Raw genomic sequence first — 15852 nt, forward strand, 5'->3', positions numbered from 1 at the left:
TCCAAATTTCAGGATTCCAGCTCTATTCGTTCACCCAAACCCAAATTGTACTAAATTTAGTACCATTTATTACTTTTCGTACACTTATAGTTCGAATTCCAAAAACCTTTCATTTTTACTCTTCATCAGTGATCCTCATTCCAAATTTCAGGATTCCAGCTCTATCCGTTCACCTAAATCCAAATTGTACTAAATTTAGTACCATTTAGTACTTTTCGTGCACTTATAGTTCGAATTTCTAAAAACCTTTCTTTGTTACTCTCCATCAGTGACCCTCATTACAAATTTCAGGATTCAAGCTCAATCCGTTCACCCAAATCAAAATTGTACTAAATTTAGTACCATTTAGAACCTTTCGTGCAGTTTTAGTTCGAAACTTATAGTACCATTTAGTACTTTTCGTATACTTTTAATTCGAATTTCCAAAAACCTTCCTTTTTTACTCTCCATCAGTGACCTTAATTCCAAATTTCAGGATTCCAGCTCTATTCGTTCACCCAAACCCAAATTGTACTAAATTTAGTACCATTTATTACTTTTCGTACACTTATAGTTCGAATTTCTTAAAACCTTTCTTTTTTACTCTCCATCAGTGACCCTCATTCCAAATTTCAGGATTCCAGCCCTATCCGTTCACCCAAATAAAAATTGTACTAAATTTAGTACCATTTAGTACTATTCGTGCACTTATAGTTCGAATTTCCAAAAACCTTTTTTGTTACTTTTCATCAGTGACCCTAATTTCAAATTTCAGGATTCCAGCTCTATCCGTTCACACAAATCCAAATTGTACTAAAATTAGTACCATTTAGAACCTTTCGTGCAGTTTTAGTTCGAAACTTATAGTACCATTTAGTACTTTTCGTATACTTTTAATTCGAATTTCCAAAAACCTTCCTTTTTTACTCTCCATCAGTGACCTTAATTCCAAATTTCAGGATTCCAGCTCTATTCGTTCACCCAAACCCAAATTGTACTAAATTTAGTACCATTTATTACTTTTCGAACACTTATAGTTCGAATTTCTTAAAACCTTTCTTTTTACTCTCCATCAGTGACCCTCATTCCAAATTTCAGGATTCCAGCCCTATCCGTTCACCCAAATCAAAATTGTACTAAATTTAGTACCATTTAGTACTATTCGTGCACTTATAGTTCGAATTTCCAAAAACCTTTTTTGTTACTCTTCATCAGTGACACTAATTTCAAATTTCAGGATTCCAGCTCTATCCGTTCACACAAATCCAAATTGTACTAAAATTAGTACCATTTAGTACTTTTCGTACCCTTGTAATTCGAATTTCCAAAAACCTTTCATTTTTACTCTTCATCAGTGATCCGCATTCCAAATTTCAGGATTCCAGCCCTATCCGTTCACCCAAATCCAAATTGTACTAAATTTAGTACCATTTAGTACTTTTCGTTCACTTATAGTTCGAATTTCTTAAAACCTTTCTTTTTTACTCTCCATCAGTGACCCTCATTCCAAATTTCATAATTCCAGCCCTATCCGTTCACCCAAATCAAAATTGTACTAAATTTAGTACCATTTAGTACTATTCGTGCACTTATAGTTCGAATTTCCAAAAACCTTTTTTGTTACTCTTCATCAGTGACCCTAATTTCAAATTTCAGGATTCCAGCTCTATCCGTTCACACAAATCCAAATTGTACTAAAATTAGTACCATTTAGTACTTTTCGTACCCTTGTAGTCCAAAAAACCTTTGGTACATCTTTCTAACTCTCCATCAGTGACCCTCATTCCAAATTTCAGAATTCTAGCTCTTACCGTTTGCCTAATACAAAGGGTACCATATTTAGTACCTTTTAGTACTTTTCGTACACTTCTAGGTCGAATTTCCAAAAACCCAACCTTATCTCACCCCTACACACCAACAGCAACCTACACCCAAAATTTCAACTTTCTAGCTTCAGCGGTTTCGTCTGGGCGTTGATGAATCAGTCAGTCAATCAGTCAGTCAGTCAGTCAGTCAGTCACTCACCTCACTACTCTTTCATATATATAGATTTATGTTTTCGAGCCAATAAAAAGCAGAGTCCAGAGTGAAGTTATATCGTTTATTAGCAAAAAGTCAGAAGTCTGGGTCTCGAAAAACATATGAGCGTAGGGATCGGACCCGTTTCAGAGTGAGTACTACTGATCTATTGACGTTATAACGGTAGATATCATTGGAAATTTGGGATTCTATTAAGCAAAAGGTTTTAGAAAGCCCGTCAGATGATAATTTTCCGCACACATTTTGTGTATAGACATTTCCGGGAAGATCACAGACTTCCCGAAAAAGGAAAAGGTTTCAACACATTTTGTGCTCGCTTGAATACATAAAGCATTTCCCATAAAATTATGAAAAAGTGTGTTTATTATGGAAATAAATGTCAAAAAATGTTATTTATTGTTAAAAAACAGGGATACTGTCAAAAAATCACTCAGAAGACTATAAAACGTGGTAGTTATAAAATAATGTTAACGTGCCGCAAACTAAAACACCACTTACAGAGGCTGTAAAACATTGTGATATTTTGTTAAATTTTAAAAAAATAAAGCCCTAATAAAAATGTGCCGTTTGATTTCAAAAACAGCTTCTCTTTTTCAATAAATTTCCAGCGATCCCAAACATTTCTGCAAGAATTCAACTTTCTGCGAGAAATTATCCATTTGGTGGAATGATATGGAAGCATTCAAATTGAAAATGTAACGAATTTAATGAAATGTGAAAAATATTAGTTTTTTAAATTCCTATAATTTATAGACATATCCTTCTTTTCTTTACATATACAGGTGCCACTAACATTACAAACATAAACAATTTTCGCTGTGGTTGTTGTTGAATTGTATTTTTTGTAGTATTTACTTATCTTGTTTGTTCTACCATGCCGAAAAATATGTAATATATATCAGGCTATTGAAAAATAATCCGTTATATTCACATAGATTTTCAAATAATGTTCGAAACTCTTTCCGCTTTAATTTAAGGTTTTTCCCAGCATTTTGATTGACCCTCCTCTTCCCCTCCAAAAACTTACGAAAGTTACACACGTGCGAAGTTTTCTAGGCATCGATGTAATTTGCACTAAATAATTATGTTTTTTGTAAAAAACATAATACAGTTTAGTCTCGATAATCCTGATCCGTTTTTATTCTTAGCAATAGTCATTTGTGTATAAATAAGAAAAATTAAGTTTTTTCAGAGTTTTCGTTCAAATCTCGACTTTCTGGCTAGCCACAGTTGACTCAATTTTACAGCCAGGAAGATGTCGATACGGAACTAACTATCTGAATGTGTCGAATGATGCAATAGCATTTCAAACCTAGTGTTGGGTAGGTAGCCTAGTGCCCTGAAAATCGGTCTTGCGTGTTTCTTTCCTCTAAAGGAATTAGTTTATTAGCCCTCCGATTAGTGAGAAACTCCATCAAGAGCATGTACTGTATTCCACGGATATTTTACCTAGAAAGGCATATTTAGATGTGGTGCTAGACAAAGGCTGAGTTTGAAAACTTGTAGGTATATATACTAAACTTATTGCAATTTTGCAGTTGTGAAGTATTTTTTGAAGCCTTTTTACTATCAAGTCAGCCTAGGGTCTCTGTAGTGGAATTCTGCAACTCATTTTTTTGAGTTACCGATAAATATCGGTAAAATTAAAATGCTTATAATTTCGGTAAGTTAACAACCAAAATAAAGCTGTTGCCAAATCCTCCCGATAGCAACAGTGCTGTCAACTTTTATTGGTACTTTTTATTCATAATTTTGTGTTTTAAAGTTACCGATTTTTGGCGGTAACTCAAAAAATGAGTTACAGAATTCCACTACTGGTCTTCATAGAATCCGTTTTCAATACACATACATATACAATCGAAGACTTTTTTCTTCATGAATTGTAATGCCGCCAGTTTGGAAGTTTGATAGATAGGACCCAGGTTCAAACCTCAGCTGGGGCAGCCGGGCTCATGCTATGAATTTTTATTTAATTGTTGTCTTATTATTTCCGAAGTTTCTGAATCTTGCTTTGGACATAAACATAAGTGATTTCACTTATGTTTATGTCCAAAGCAGTGCTACATTTTTCAGGTTATGTATCAAATTAGCTTTCTTCATGTGTACAAACCTTTAGGCTATTGACTTGTTAATTCAGTATCTTAGATTTTCAAAGTTGGTGTGAGAAATTTCTAAGCAAGACAATAAATTGTAAAATATATACAAATATTAATATAAACTCACCTACAATTTTCAAATTAAACTTTTTCTGCGTATGGTTGACGTTCTTCGAATTTTATAAAGATGGCCCAATTAAATTTATGCACAACTATAACCTAAGTTACGCCATTTAAACAAACACAAAATATTCCTATTAACATTCCACACATGTTAGGATCCTTGGATTATATTGCCATTTTCAATTTGACGCAGTTTTATTTAATCTTTAGAATTATGAAAGAATCAATTTACATATTAAAAATTCTATTCATTGCTTTCAATTGTAAGGCCGTATCGACTTGTGGTTTTCTACATTCCAAATCAACAAAATATTTTAACACATCTCTCTTTATGTTGTATATAACGTAGTGAATGGCATCCATAAATCCCTGTGGTCAGGTAGTGCTGCTGAAATTTGTAAAAATACCCCACCTGAATTATACGCTGTAGGTCAAAAAACTATGTTTCGGTTCAAAGTTAACAGAGAGGTAATATTAAAGTTTTCAGTTTCATAGCAACATAAATGACATACATGAGAAATATGGTTTTACGTGATGGTAACTACATCGTATTATTATATAAACGAATGTAAAGTAGTTTAAGATTAGTTTTTTGGGAGTGAATTGATTATAGCTTATTTTGTATGCTAATTATAATGCCATATGTAGCAATTGTAGATACAAATGCAAAATTATCGCGTATACACTCGCATGTTTGTTGGGAAATTAAAACATATTTACTTAATTTGCTGGAACAAATTAAATAAATCTTTATACAGTTATATTTGATTCGAATAGCATCGGTTCACCTTGCGTTATATTTCGTCATTGTTATTTAATAATGCAAATTGAGGCGTTACACAGTGGATCCACTTGTATGGAGAAAGTGGCCAAAAATATTTATAGTGTAAAAATCAAGCCAATGCGCCGGTTACAGCTTTGTGCTGCTGCGAAGAGTGTTTTAAGAAACCACCAGCGTAACATTCTCCCCCCTTTCCCCTCTGGAGGGGGAATACGGTAACAATTGTTTTATGCTGTTAATACAAAATGACATGACCAAAGGTCCCTATTATGTTATGATCCAAAAATAGGCTTGGGGAAACAAAACAATCTCCAAAACAACATAAAATCCAACCAATTTAGCGGATTAAAAAAATCAAAATTTTTGTCTGAAAATTGGTAAAATTTTTAATATAGATCTTATAGCGTTCTTCCTGGAAGGCACGCACCGCCAACATAAGATAAATTTGGAAGAAGATTTCTTCATCTTTCCACAGATCCCATTTATGTTAATGTACGTGGTAACAGAGATCCCCTAACGCCGGGGTGTCAGGCGAATCCGTGCCTATCGGTGTTCCAAGGTTTGCAGTTAGGGTACCAACTGTATTAGAACGGAGCCTCATTGAACACCTGGGCGCATCAATGTAGTACAGACTTAGTTGACGAGTCCTTGCCATGGTACAGGAGGGCTATGCCATGGTCGACCTCCATTCCCCCATTAATCAATGACACATGGATCCGAACAATTTTAAAAACAAAAACAAAACAAAAACCCCCCAAAATCCAAAACCCAATGATGACGACAAAACCGCAACGCCCATGGACTATGATACTACCACGACCATATCTGACGAGTTTCAACCTACGGTTGATAGGAAAAGATCTTCGGGAGGGGACGGACTAGTTCTACTCGTTGAGGACAGTCTTGCCGAGCAAAGTAGGCAGCTCCTGGCCATGCTGGAGCGGATGGTTTCCCCGAGCCCTAGTCGGAGATGTGTTTCTGACGAGGCCGAGGACAGTTTATCCGACGACGAACTCAACAACACAGTTGTTCCAGCAGCTGCAGTTGCGGATAAACTGTCCTCGAACTCAGCGGAAACTACAAAACCTGCGGACACGGGATCACCATTAACCCGGGGCATCGGTACATCGGCCGTAGCCGATAGGCCAAACCTGCAGAGACAGATTGCCACTGTGGAGGAAACCACGACCAAAACCTTGGACGACAAAGTTCCCTCCACCTCAAGCACAACTGCAGATCGGTTGGCAAAAGACAAGGGGGGCTACCGAAGGTCCTTGCACTACCTCAAGAAGTGCATCGGCAGGGAACCTTCGACTATCTCGGTGAGGGATTGCAAATTAATCAAAATCAATCTCAAGGCGGTGAGTAAATACGAGAAAAAGTATCCTCACCTGCCCAAGAGAAATCCTGAGATTGATAGGCTCTCCCTCATCCAGATGGTCGATAGGATCTTGCTGTCGTCAGAGCCATCATCTACTCCCACTACCTGTAAAGGTCAAACAACGAGGGATGGTGACCTGACCCAGCTCCCAGAGAAGCCATCATCGTCTGGTAAGAGACCCCAAAACTCAGAGGAGGGGAGAACTGGGATGCCTGTACCGGCTACGGTCCCTACACTTGGGTGCGTGGCACCTTCCAACCCCTCTTCAGCGAAGAACCCGGTGAAGAGGGTTAGATCCACGGAGGAACCACACCCTAAGGCCAAGAGACCCATCCCGAGACAGGACTCAAAGCCATCCACCTCCTCTGCCCGCTGCAAAACGAACGAGAGCGAGAAGTCAACCGCTACTAAGGCAGCCTCCCAGGCCGACTTAAGTCACAAGGTGACTCCTCGCTCTCCTCCCAAGAGTAGCGGGAGGGGAAAAAAGAAGACGGACAGACCGTTGGTGCCTGATGAACTGCGCATAGCGGTCATCGACAAGTCTGATCCCGAAGGCAAGATCAGTGACAAACACTGGCAGCTGATTGAAAATCAACTGCGGGAGATAGTGTTTGCAGGTGAAGGGGAACCTCCCAAACATACTCACTTCGGCAGTGCAGCTCCTTTCAGAGGCATCAAGATCATCTGCTGTGAGAACAAGGAATCTTTAAACTTCCTTGTTAGCACAATAGATGGACTTGGTGAACTCTGGGAGGGCTGCCAATTGGCGGCTGTGGGTGTAAATGAGATTCCCAGCAGAAGAGTATTGTCGGCATGGGTGCCACCGCCCGCGGTTGACCCAACAAGGATACTGACAATACTCGGTAGACAGAACCCTAACCTCCAGACTAGCTCATGGAAGCTCGTCAGCCACAGTCCGGAGGGGGAGGGTATGGCTATAAGGGTGTCAATTGACATACAAGGGCAGGAATACCTGCGGGCTCGTGAGGGTAAACTGCACTTTGGCCTAGGATGGATAAGGTTCCGTCTAGGTCAAAGACAGTAAAGGAACGACAGCAGCAGCCGCTTCGCATTATGCAGATCAATCTGCATCACTGCAAAGCGGCTGCTGCTGAACTTCTACTCTCCCTCTCGAAGTCTGAAGTTGATATCGCTCTAGTCCAGGAACCTTATTTATATAAAAATAAAGTTGCTGGGCTAAGCGATAGCAACTATACCATCTTTGCCACATCCAGCGATGACAAGGTAAGAACCTGTATAGTTGCCAAGAAGAATTTAAATCTAATGTATCTCTCCAATTTCAGCTCGGGAGATATAACGGCTGTAAAAATGCAAGATAGGTCACAAAAATCTACCATCTTTGCGTCAATTTACATGCCATATGAGAGCCCTGACCCACCTGGCCAACACGTAGTGAGACTCGTTGAAGAGATGGGCAGCACCTGCCTCATCATCCTGGGGTGCGATGCCAACGCCCATCACTTCCACTGGGGAAGCAGTGACACGAATGCCCGGGGTGAGTCCGTTTTCCTAGTCAATCCTAGTCAACCAAAAATAAAATGGGCCATAAACACATTCAAGCCCTTTAAGTCACCTGGACCAGATAGAATCATACCTGCAATGCTACACAACGCACTGGAGTCACTGATTCCACACCTGGAACTTATTTTTAGGGCTTGTCTATGCTTATCATACATACCGGCTCTTTGGAGGGAAGTAACTGTGGTATACATCCCTAAAGCGGGGAAGTCAAGTCACACACTTCCAAAAGACTACAGGCCAATTAGTCTCTCCTCCTTTTTATTGAAAACTTTAGAAAGGCTGCTGGATCTTGGCATCAGAGCCAAGCTTTCAGCCACAGACCTAAGTTCCGCCCAACATGCCTACCAAAAAGGCAAATCGGTAGAAACAGCGTTAAACGAGGTAGTAGGATATATTGAGAGAAATATGGAGGGCTCGGACTATACGCTAGCTGCATTCCTTGATATAGAGGGTGCCTTTAATAACGTTAGGCTCGAGTCCATACATAAGTCTCTGATAAACCTAGGTGTCTCGTCCACGCTGGTCGATTGGATTGACAATATGCTTAGCAGTCGTATAATCAATTCAAGTATCGGTGGAAGTTCCATCCGGAAGCATGTCACCAGAGGCACACCCCAAGGTGGTGTTATATCACCACTACTGTGGCTTCTGGTGATAAATGAGATACTTAAGGATTTTGATAGGCTGCGTATAAAGACAATCGCATATGCTGATGACGTTGTCATCATGTTTAGCGGGAAGTTTCCGCAGACACTATCAGAACTTATGCAAGGAGCTCTGGTCAAGTTATCAAGATGGGCACTCAACAATGGCCTCGGAGTGAACCCATCAAAGACTGAGCTAGTTTTATTTACAAACAAAAGGAAGGTCAGACCATTTACCCTACCAGTGCTGGACGGAGTTATTCTTGAACTCTCTTCGGAAGCCAAATACCTCGGCATTATCCTAGACCAGCAACTCTCGTGGAAAAGGAATGTCGAGGAGCGCACCAAGAAAGGTCTAATAGCTCTATACTCCTGCAAAAATTCCATTGGCAAGAGCTGGGGTCTGAGACCAACGGTAATCCACTGGATATATACGACCATTGTACGCCCAATTCTTACATATGGCTCTCTGGTATGGTGGAATGCTCTAAATAAGACGACATATTTAAACAAAATGAACAGCGTCCAAAGAGCGGCATCAGTCCTAATCACTGGTGCCATGAGGAGCACTCCACAAGCTGCCCTGAATGTGCTACTGGATCTACATCCGCTAGACCTAGTAGTACAGGAACTGGCAGCAATGAGTGCACTTCGTCTTAAGGAGCTAGGTTCATGGCGCAGTTCCGAACACGGAAGAACAGCAATTCTACGTCGATTCGGACTATCAACGGCCTCGGGGAACATCAGTGATTATATATCACCACAAATGTGCTTCGAGGCAACGAAGGTGCACATACCCCACAGGGATGAATGGACACACAGTAGCCAACCTCTAGACGGTATAGAGATCTATACTGATGGCTCTAAGATGGAAACAGGCACAGGGGCAGGTGTCTACAGCAAATCCCTTGGTCTACGACAATCATACAAGCTGAACGAATATTGTAGTGTCTTCCAAGCCGAAGTTTTTGCGATAAGAAAGGCCGCGGAACTGATAAACAACTTGAGAGGGGAAATAGGTGGACCGGTGACTATCTACGTTGATAGTCAAGCGGCCCTAAAATCACTCAAATCCCAATACATCAAGTCCGCGGCTGTTCTAGACTGCAAACACGCTTTGGAGCCACTAAAATCAACCGTCACCTTGTGTTGGGTCCCAGGGCATTGCAACATCGAAGGTAACGAGGCAGCCGACGAACTGGCACGCTGTGGATCGGAGTCACAAACCATTGAAATCGACTACTCCATCAAGCCACCACTGTGCCATTTCAGGAAAATAATAGAGAAAAAATGTCGAGAGAAATTCTGCCAACAATGGCAAAACACGCCAAACTGCAGCATATCAAGGGCAATCTGGCCAATCCCGTCCAAGTCGAGAACCGCCTCACTGCTCTCAATGAGGAAATCAGACCTCAAACTAGCAGTGGGGATCATCACGGGTCACTGCAGAATAGGATCCATGATGAGCAAATGGGAAGCAGACCACACGGCTGACTACTGCAGGCTATGCAAGGATGAGGAAGAAACAGAAACGATCGAGCACCTTTTATGTCGCTGTCCTATGCTCCTTTCTAGAAGACAACGCACCATGGGTGTGCACACCATCCATGCTCTTACAGCATTCTGCCAAGCAGAGCCGGCGGATCTTTTACACATGGCAAAAGGCCTAAAATGGCTCCAAAGAGCTGAGAACAGGACAAGCGCTATCCCTACATAGTAGCATTGTCAACCACGCCCGAGCTACAAACTACTTCTATTAACAAAACTACAACTTCACTACTTCTATATTTTTAACCTCCATATCTACACTCTCATCTACAATCTCTTTCTACTCCTATAGTTGCATCCGAAATTCACACCCAATCTGCAGACATCGCCTACACACCACTACATCTCACCCGTCATCACCTTCAATACCATCACCACCACACCTGAACTATTGGATTCTACGCCTTTACAATCCACATCACTCGCAAGCTCCGTCTACCCACAGCTACTATCACACATCCACATCTCCCATATATATCACAATCACAACCACAATCCGTTTCAACTTTCAGGATGATCACAATGGACCCCAAGGTCTCCGAGTGGAGTGGCTGCTATCACAGCAGCTACGCATCCTAAAACCTAACCTAACCTAACCCTAATGTACGTGGTCAGATAACAGAGTTATACGCAAATATATCCATAGAAACCCTATTCTAGGGCAGCTTTAGCCAACGACCCACAATTTACAGTCTGGCACTAAATGGCAGCTGAGTTTAATACTGAATAATCTTAAACCCAAGACCTACTTTGGAAAATTATTCCCGAGGTGGGCACTGGTGGGCATCATGACTAAAACCTTAGGTCAAATGTAAGTATATGATCGAATTGGCATTACAAAATACACTAAGAAAATATGCAGCTAACTAGAATTCCACACGCTAAAACACTATTTTTTATGAAAATTAAGCAATTACTTCCTCCTTCAAAATCCACTATAATATTTTTGCCATAAGTATTAGTTTCGCGATCTTTTGAATATAATTTACTTGCACTTAAAATATAGGTTGTACTCACAACAAAAAATATTAGCCAAATGTTCCGACTTTTGAAGCTATTCTTAAGAAGATCGCGTTCGAATGAAACAAAAACTAATATATGTTTAAAAAGGTCCATGTCATAGCTGTCAGAATTGCCAGATGTTGTACCAAAATTTTAACATTCATTTTGTTATTTTTGGCCACTGTGCTTTAGTGTATTTTACTCTAAACACAATATATTATATACAAATTTCAATCAAATAAAAATACAATAGAATTACTTCATGACGAAGTCGTACTTAAATGGCTTCTTCTCAAAGCTGTCCACTTAGGGTAATGACAGATAGAGTTTGTTCTTCATCCATCATCCGATTTGCATCGAATTATTTGTATAGTTTTATGATTTTTTATAAATAGGCTTCCAACCCCCCAAAAAACATGATCCGATGATAAATGAAAAATATTTTATGTTTGCCCTCAAAGATCAGATTTTTTACAAATGAAAGACAATGCCAGATATATTATCACTAATCACTACAAGACATGTTTCGCACTTGGTAGGTGCTCATCGGGTGTATTAAATTATCGCCTGGCTATGCGCCATCAACGAGTTTTCGCTGTATATAAACGGAATTGATATTTTCGCTATAAAATATTTCATCTGATATTTATTTCCTATGTAATTGAGGCCGTAATTATAGACGCCATAATAAATTTTACCAACACAATACACTTTGATAGTGCTACAATTATTGAGAGTGTTGGTCGTAGACAATATATTGACATTTGTAATTACAGTCGAACTCCTCTATAACGTAGCACTTGGGGACCGAAGAATTACTACTTTATAGAGAAAATTCGTTATAGAGAAACCAAGCCAAAATGGTTAATCTGACCTACATACATGAGTAATAAAGAAACAAACATGTGTATATAAATAAACAAAAAAATAATTTTTATTTAGGAGTGAAATTGGAAGTGATTTGCATTTGTTTTTGATGATGATACCATACCATATTTTCGTCATAGAATTATTATTTTCTTCAATATCAGCAGCAGTGTTCGAAAATAAACACTATGGTATCGTACCGTACCAAGATGGATACCGGTAATGTACCGTACATATGTGTTTTATGAATTCCAGCAAAAAGTTTGCATCCCCGAATGCAGTTTAATCACTACAAGTGTACAGTACAAGTGACGTCGGAGTACAACTTTTTCTATGAATTCACTTATGAATTTAAAAGAGAGAGCGCAGCTAAGATGCACTCCATTTTGCTTCCATTGCACACAGCCAGGATGCACTCCATTTTCGATCCAAATCACAGCTTTTGATGTAGTGTTTTGGATTGAATTTAAAGGCTTTCTTCGGATTGTGCTTTTAATCAATCTAAAGATGCAGTAAAAATTGAAGCCATTGCGAAATATCCCAGAACGAATAAAATGCATTGATTATTTGAGTAAAACCGTGGAGTAAAACAAGAATATTAAGAACTTTATTATATACATAAACACAAATTATATTAATTATATATATTAACTCCACTCCATTAAAAATTTCCGTATTGTAAATTACCGCAAAAATGTTCGCAACTTTAGTTTGTATTTTTTATTTTATAATAAATTCGTCGAAATATATACACTCTTGTTTCTCGTGTCTCTTTTGAAGAAATAATGTCGGCAGCGGCTGGTAGGGATCAAACAACTGTTTTTGTTTTGTAGGGATCTCTAAAGCAACTGCTTATAAAATATATCCAACGGAGTGCATTTTTCATAACTCCGTGTGGACTGCATCGAAGGGTGTAGTGAAATCATAACTCCACATGAACAAAATATTTTGCTGGGTTGTGATGAAAAATTATATGTTTGATGTTTTTGAGAATGAGGGCAAGAATAGTAACTAAAATTCAAGATTATATAAATTAAAAGCACGAGTGTGGTAAATTCGGTCGGTATAGGCATTTTGAGAAAATTAGTGTAAAATATGAAAATAGCTAAAATTTCCAACCAATACATATTTTTAATTAATTCTATAAGAAGTTTTAAGTGAACGACCTCCTATTATAGCATTCGGTTTAAAACCCATATTACTAATACATATATGTATTTCTATTTACTCACTTTGAGAAAATTTTATTATCATTAGAGTCCTTGTAGTCAATGTACATATTAAATCACTGTTTTTAAAATATTATTTCTTCCCTAGTTAAATAATTAAACAGTTTTTACAAGTAAAACGGGGTGCTAATGCATGTGTCATAAAACCATTTCTATGAATGGAAAAGAATAACGTTAATATGTTGGTGTCATAAGGATGTTTATTTGCGGCAAAAGTCAATTCATAACAAGGTTTTGTTTGTTGTCCAATCCACATGAATTTTACCTGTTACCTGAAAAAACAAAACAACAACTGTACTAAAAGAGTCATTGAAGGCAAGATAGGATAAACTTTTGGATAACGAAATCATCAATGCAGCTGTGTTTTTGGATCCACGAATTAAAGTCTGTATAACCAGGGACAAGAAGCAAAGTTTTAATGTTGATATGTTTGAATTAATTAAATTAAAATTGTATAAAACATAAAATCCGTTTGTAATATGGTAAAAAACAAAATGGTAAGAATATGAGAATAATGCCTCAAAAACTCAAAATTCAGATGGTAATTCCTGCTGGTAGAAAAAATCGATTTGGCCCAAAAAACATCAATATGACACCAAATATTTTGGATATACATATCGTCGGTGTCATGCTTGAGTGTTCCATACGACATTTTTGACATTTTGAGATAATGGTACCTGACTAGATTTTAAACCATGCTCTTTCAGATTTTTTAATCGGTTTTCATCTATCTTCTCTAGTTTTTGAGATATTCAGATGTCAATATGTTCCATATCCGCTTTGTGACGCAAAAAATTCTGTCTTTTTGTTCCATATGGAACAAAACAACTTTGAACTTTATTGTTCCATATCAATGCCATGTGGCGTATGGAACAAAAAGAGACAAAAACGAATTGTTTCGCGAAGTTATGAACAATGTGGCGTATGGAACAAATTGTTTTAAAGAACTGCGCTTGAAAAATGAAGAATAATAGTTTTTAAATCTAAATATTTTTGAATAGTGTAGTTTTATATGAAAACCACAATTTCTATTCGCTAAAGGTAACACATCCTATAAAAATCAGTTCCGATCGAAAAGTTTACCTCATATTCTACGCTACTTCTATTTATTTCAAATAAATACATGTTAAGGAGACCTATAATAATAGTCCTTAATGTATTTATTTGCTCATATAAATGTTTCGTTTGAAGCCGTGAATTTTCAACCTCACAGTAGTACTTTACATAAGGGAGGTGGAAAACATTTGATAAAAAGTGGTTCTGTTGAAATGTGACAAATTGTGTTCCATGTGACACAAACAGCCAAACACACGAAAAAGAACCCATGGAACAATTCAGCAACATTTTGCAATTATAAAAATCGGCCATAACTTCTAGACTATCAGAGATATCTGACTAAAATAAACTACTGATATATTTTTTGAGTTTAGTTAAGTAGAACAGTAGTGCGATTCTCTAACACATTTTTTGAGTTACCGACAAAAATCGTTAAAATTAAAACGCAAAATTATGAATGAAAACTTCAAATAAAATTTGACAACACTCTTGCTATCGGTAGAACTTTACGACTGGTTTTTATTCGTCGCTAACTTACCGAAAAACATCGGTAATTACCGAAATTATAAGCATTTTAATTTTACCGACAATTGTCGGTAACTCAAAAAATGAGTTAGAGAATCGCACTACTGAGCTCTTAAAGTATTGGTTTTTTGTACCACTTTTAATCCATATGGGCTCAAACATTAACTTGAGTTTTTCTCAAATCAGACAAATGGCGTATGGAACACTTAAGCATGACACCGACGATGTGTATATTAGGGGTATAACCAAAAAAATACCACCCCAGCACCATGTGCGGAATATTGTTCTGATAACGAAAACGCGATTTTTAAGTCAATTCGGTGAAAAAAGTTTCCGCTCCGACTGAAATTACTAAATCCTTTTTGATATTTTTTCTATTTAAAAACTAAACTAATTTGCTTCGTTTTAATAAATATTTATAGAAAACAAAGTCATTAAAAACAGTCTGTAACTTTCGCGAATTCGTTGCAAATGACCACATATTCTCTTGTCCGGTAGGTACAATAAATCTATATATATAAAAGAGTAGTGAGGTGAGTGACTGACTGACTGACTGATTGACTGACTGATTCATCAACGCCCAGACGAAACCGCTGAAGCTAGAAAGTTGAAATTTTGGGTGTAGGTTGCTGTTGGTGTGTAGGGGTGAGATAAGGTTGGGTTTTTGGAAATTCGACCTAGAAGTGTACGAAAAGTACTAAAAGGTACTAAATATGGTACCCTTTGTATTAGGCAAACGGTAAGAGCTAGAATTCTGAAATTTGGAATGAGGGTCACTGATGGAGAGTTAGAAAGATGTACCAAAGGTTTTTTGGACTACAAGGGTACGAAAAGTACTAAATGGTACTAATTTTAGTACAATTTGGATTTGTGTGAACGGATAGAGCTGGAATCCTGAAATTTGAAATTAGGGTCACTGATGAAGAGTAACAAAAAAGGTTTTTGGAAATTCGAACTATAAGTGCACGAATAGTACTAAATGGTACTAAATTTAGTACAATTTTGATTTGGGTGAACGGATAGGGCTGGAATCCTGAAA

The 15852-nt window shown here is 38.0% G+C and overlaps 1 protein-coding gene across 1 annotated transcript; it reads left to right on the top strand.

Moving 5' to 3' along the window:
* Positions 1 to 5817: 5817 nt before the first annotated feature.
* On the top strand, positions 5818 to 7910 carry LOC141402002 (uncharacterized). The gene is made up of 2 exons (XM_073982609.1): positions 5818 to 7645; positions 7705 to 7910. The coding sequence occupies exon 1, from the start codon at positions 5952 to 5954 to the stop codon at positions 7443 to 7445; it is 1494 nt and encodes a 497-aa protein (XP_073838710.1). The 5' UTR covers positions 5818 to 5951; the 3' UTR covers positions 7446 to 7645; positions 7705 to 7910.
* The last annotated feature ends 7942 nt before the right edge of the window (positions 7911 to 15852 follow it).

The sequence above is a fragment of the Musca autumnalis genome, unplaced genomic scaffold, assembly GCF_047663935.1.
Source record: "Musca autumnalis isolate F117 unplaced genomic scaffold, ASM4766393v1 scaffold_4, whole genome shotgun sequence".
NCBI lineage: Eukaryota > Metazoa > Arthropoda > Insecta > Diptera > Muscidae > Musca > Musca autumnalis.

Excerpts from the sequence above, each read along its gene's own strand:
- LOC141402002 (XM_073982609.1), top strand. The coding sequence starts at position 5,952 with ATGCTGGAGCGGATGGTTTCCCCGAGCCCTAGTCGGAGATGTGTTTCT.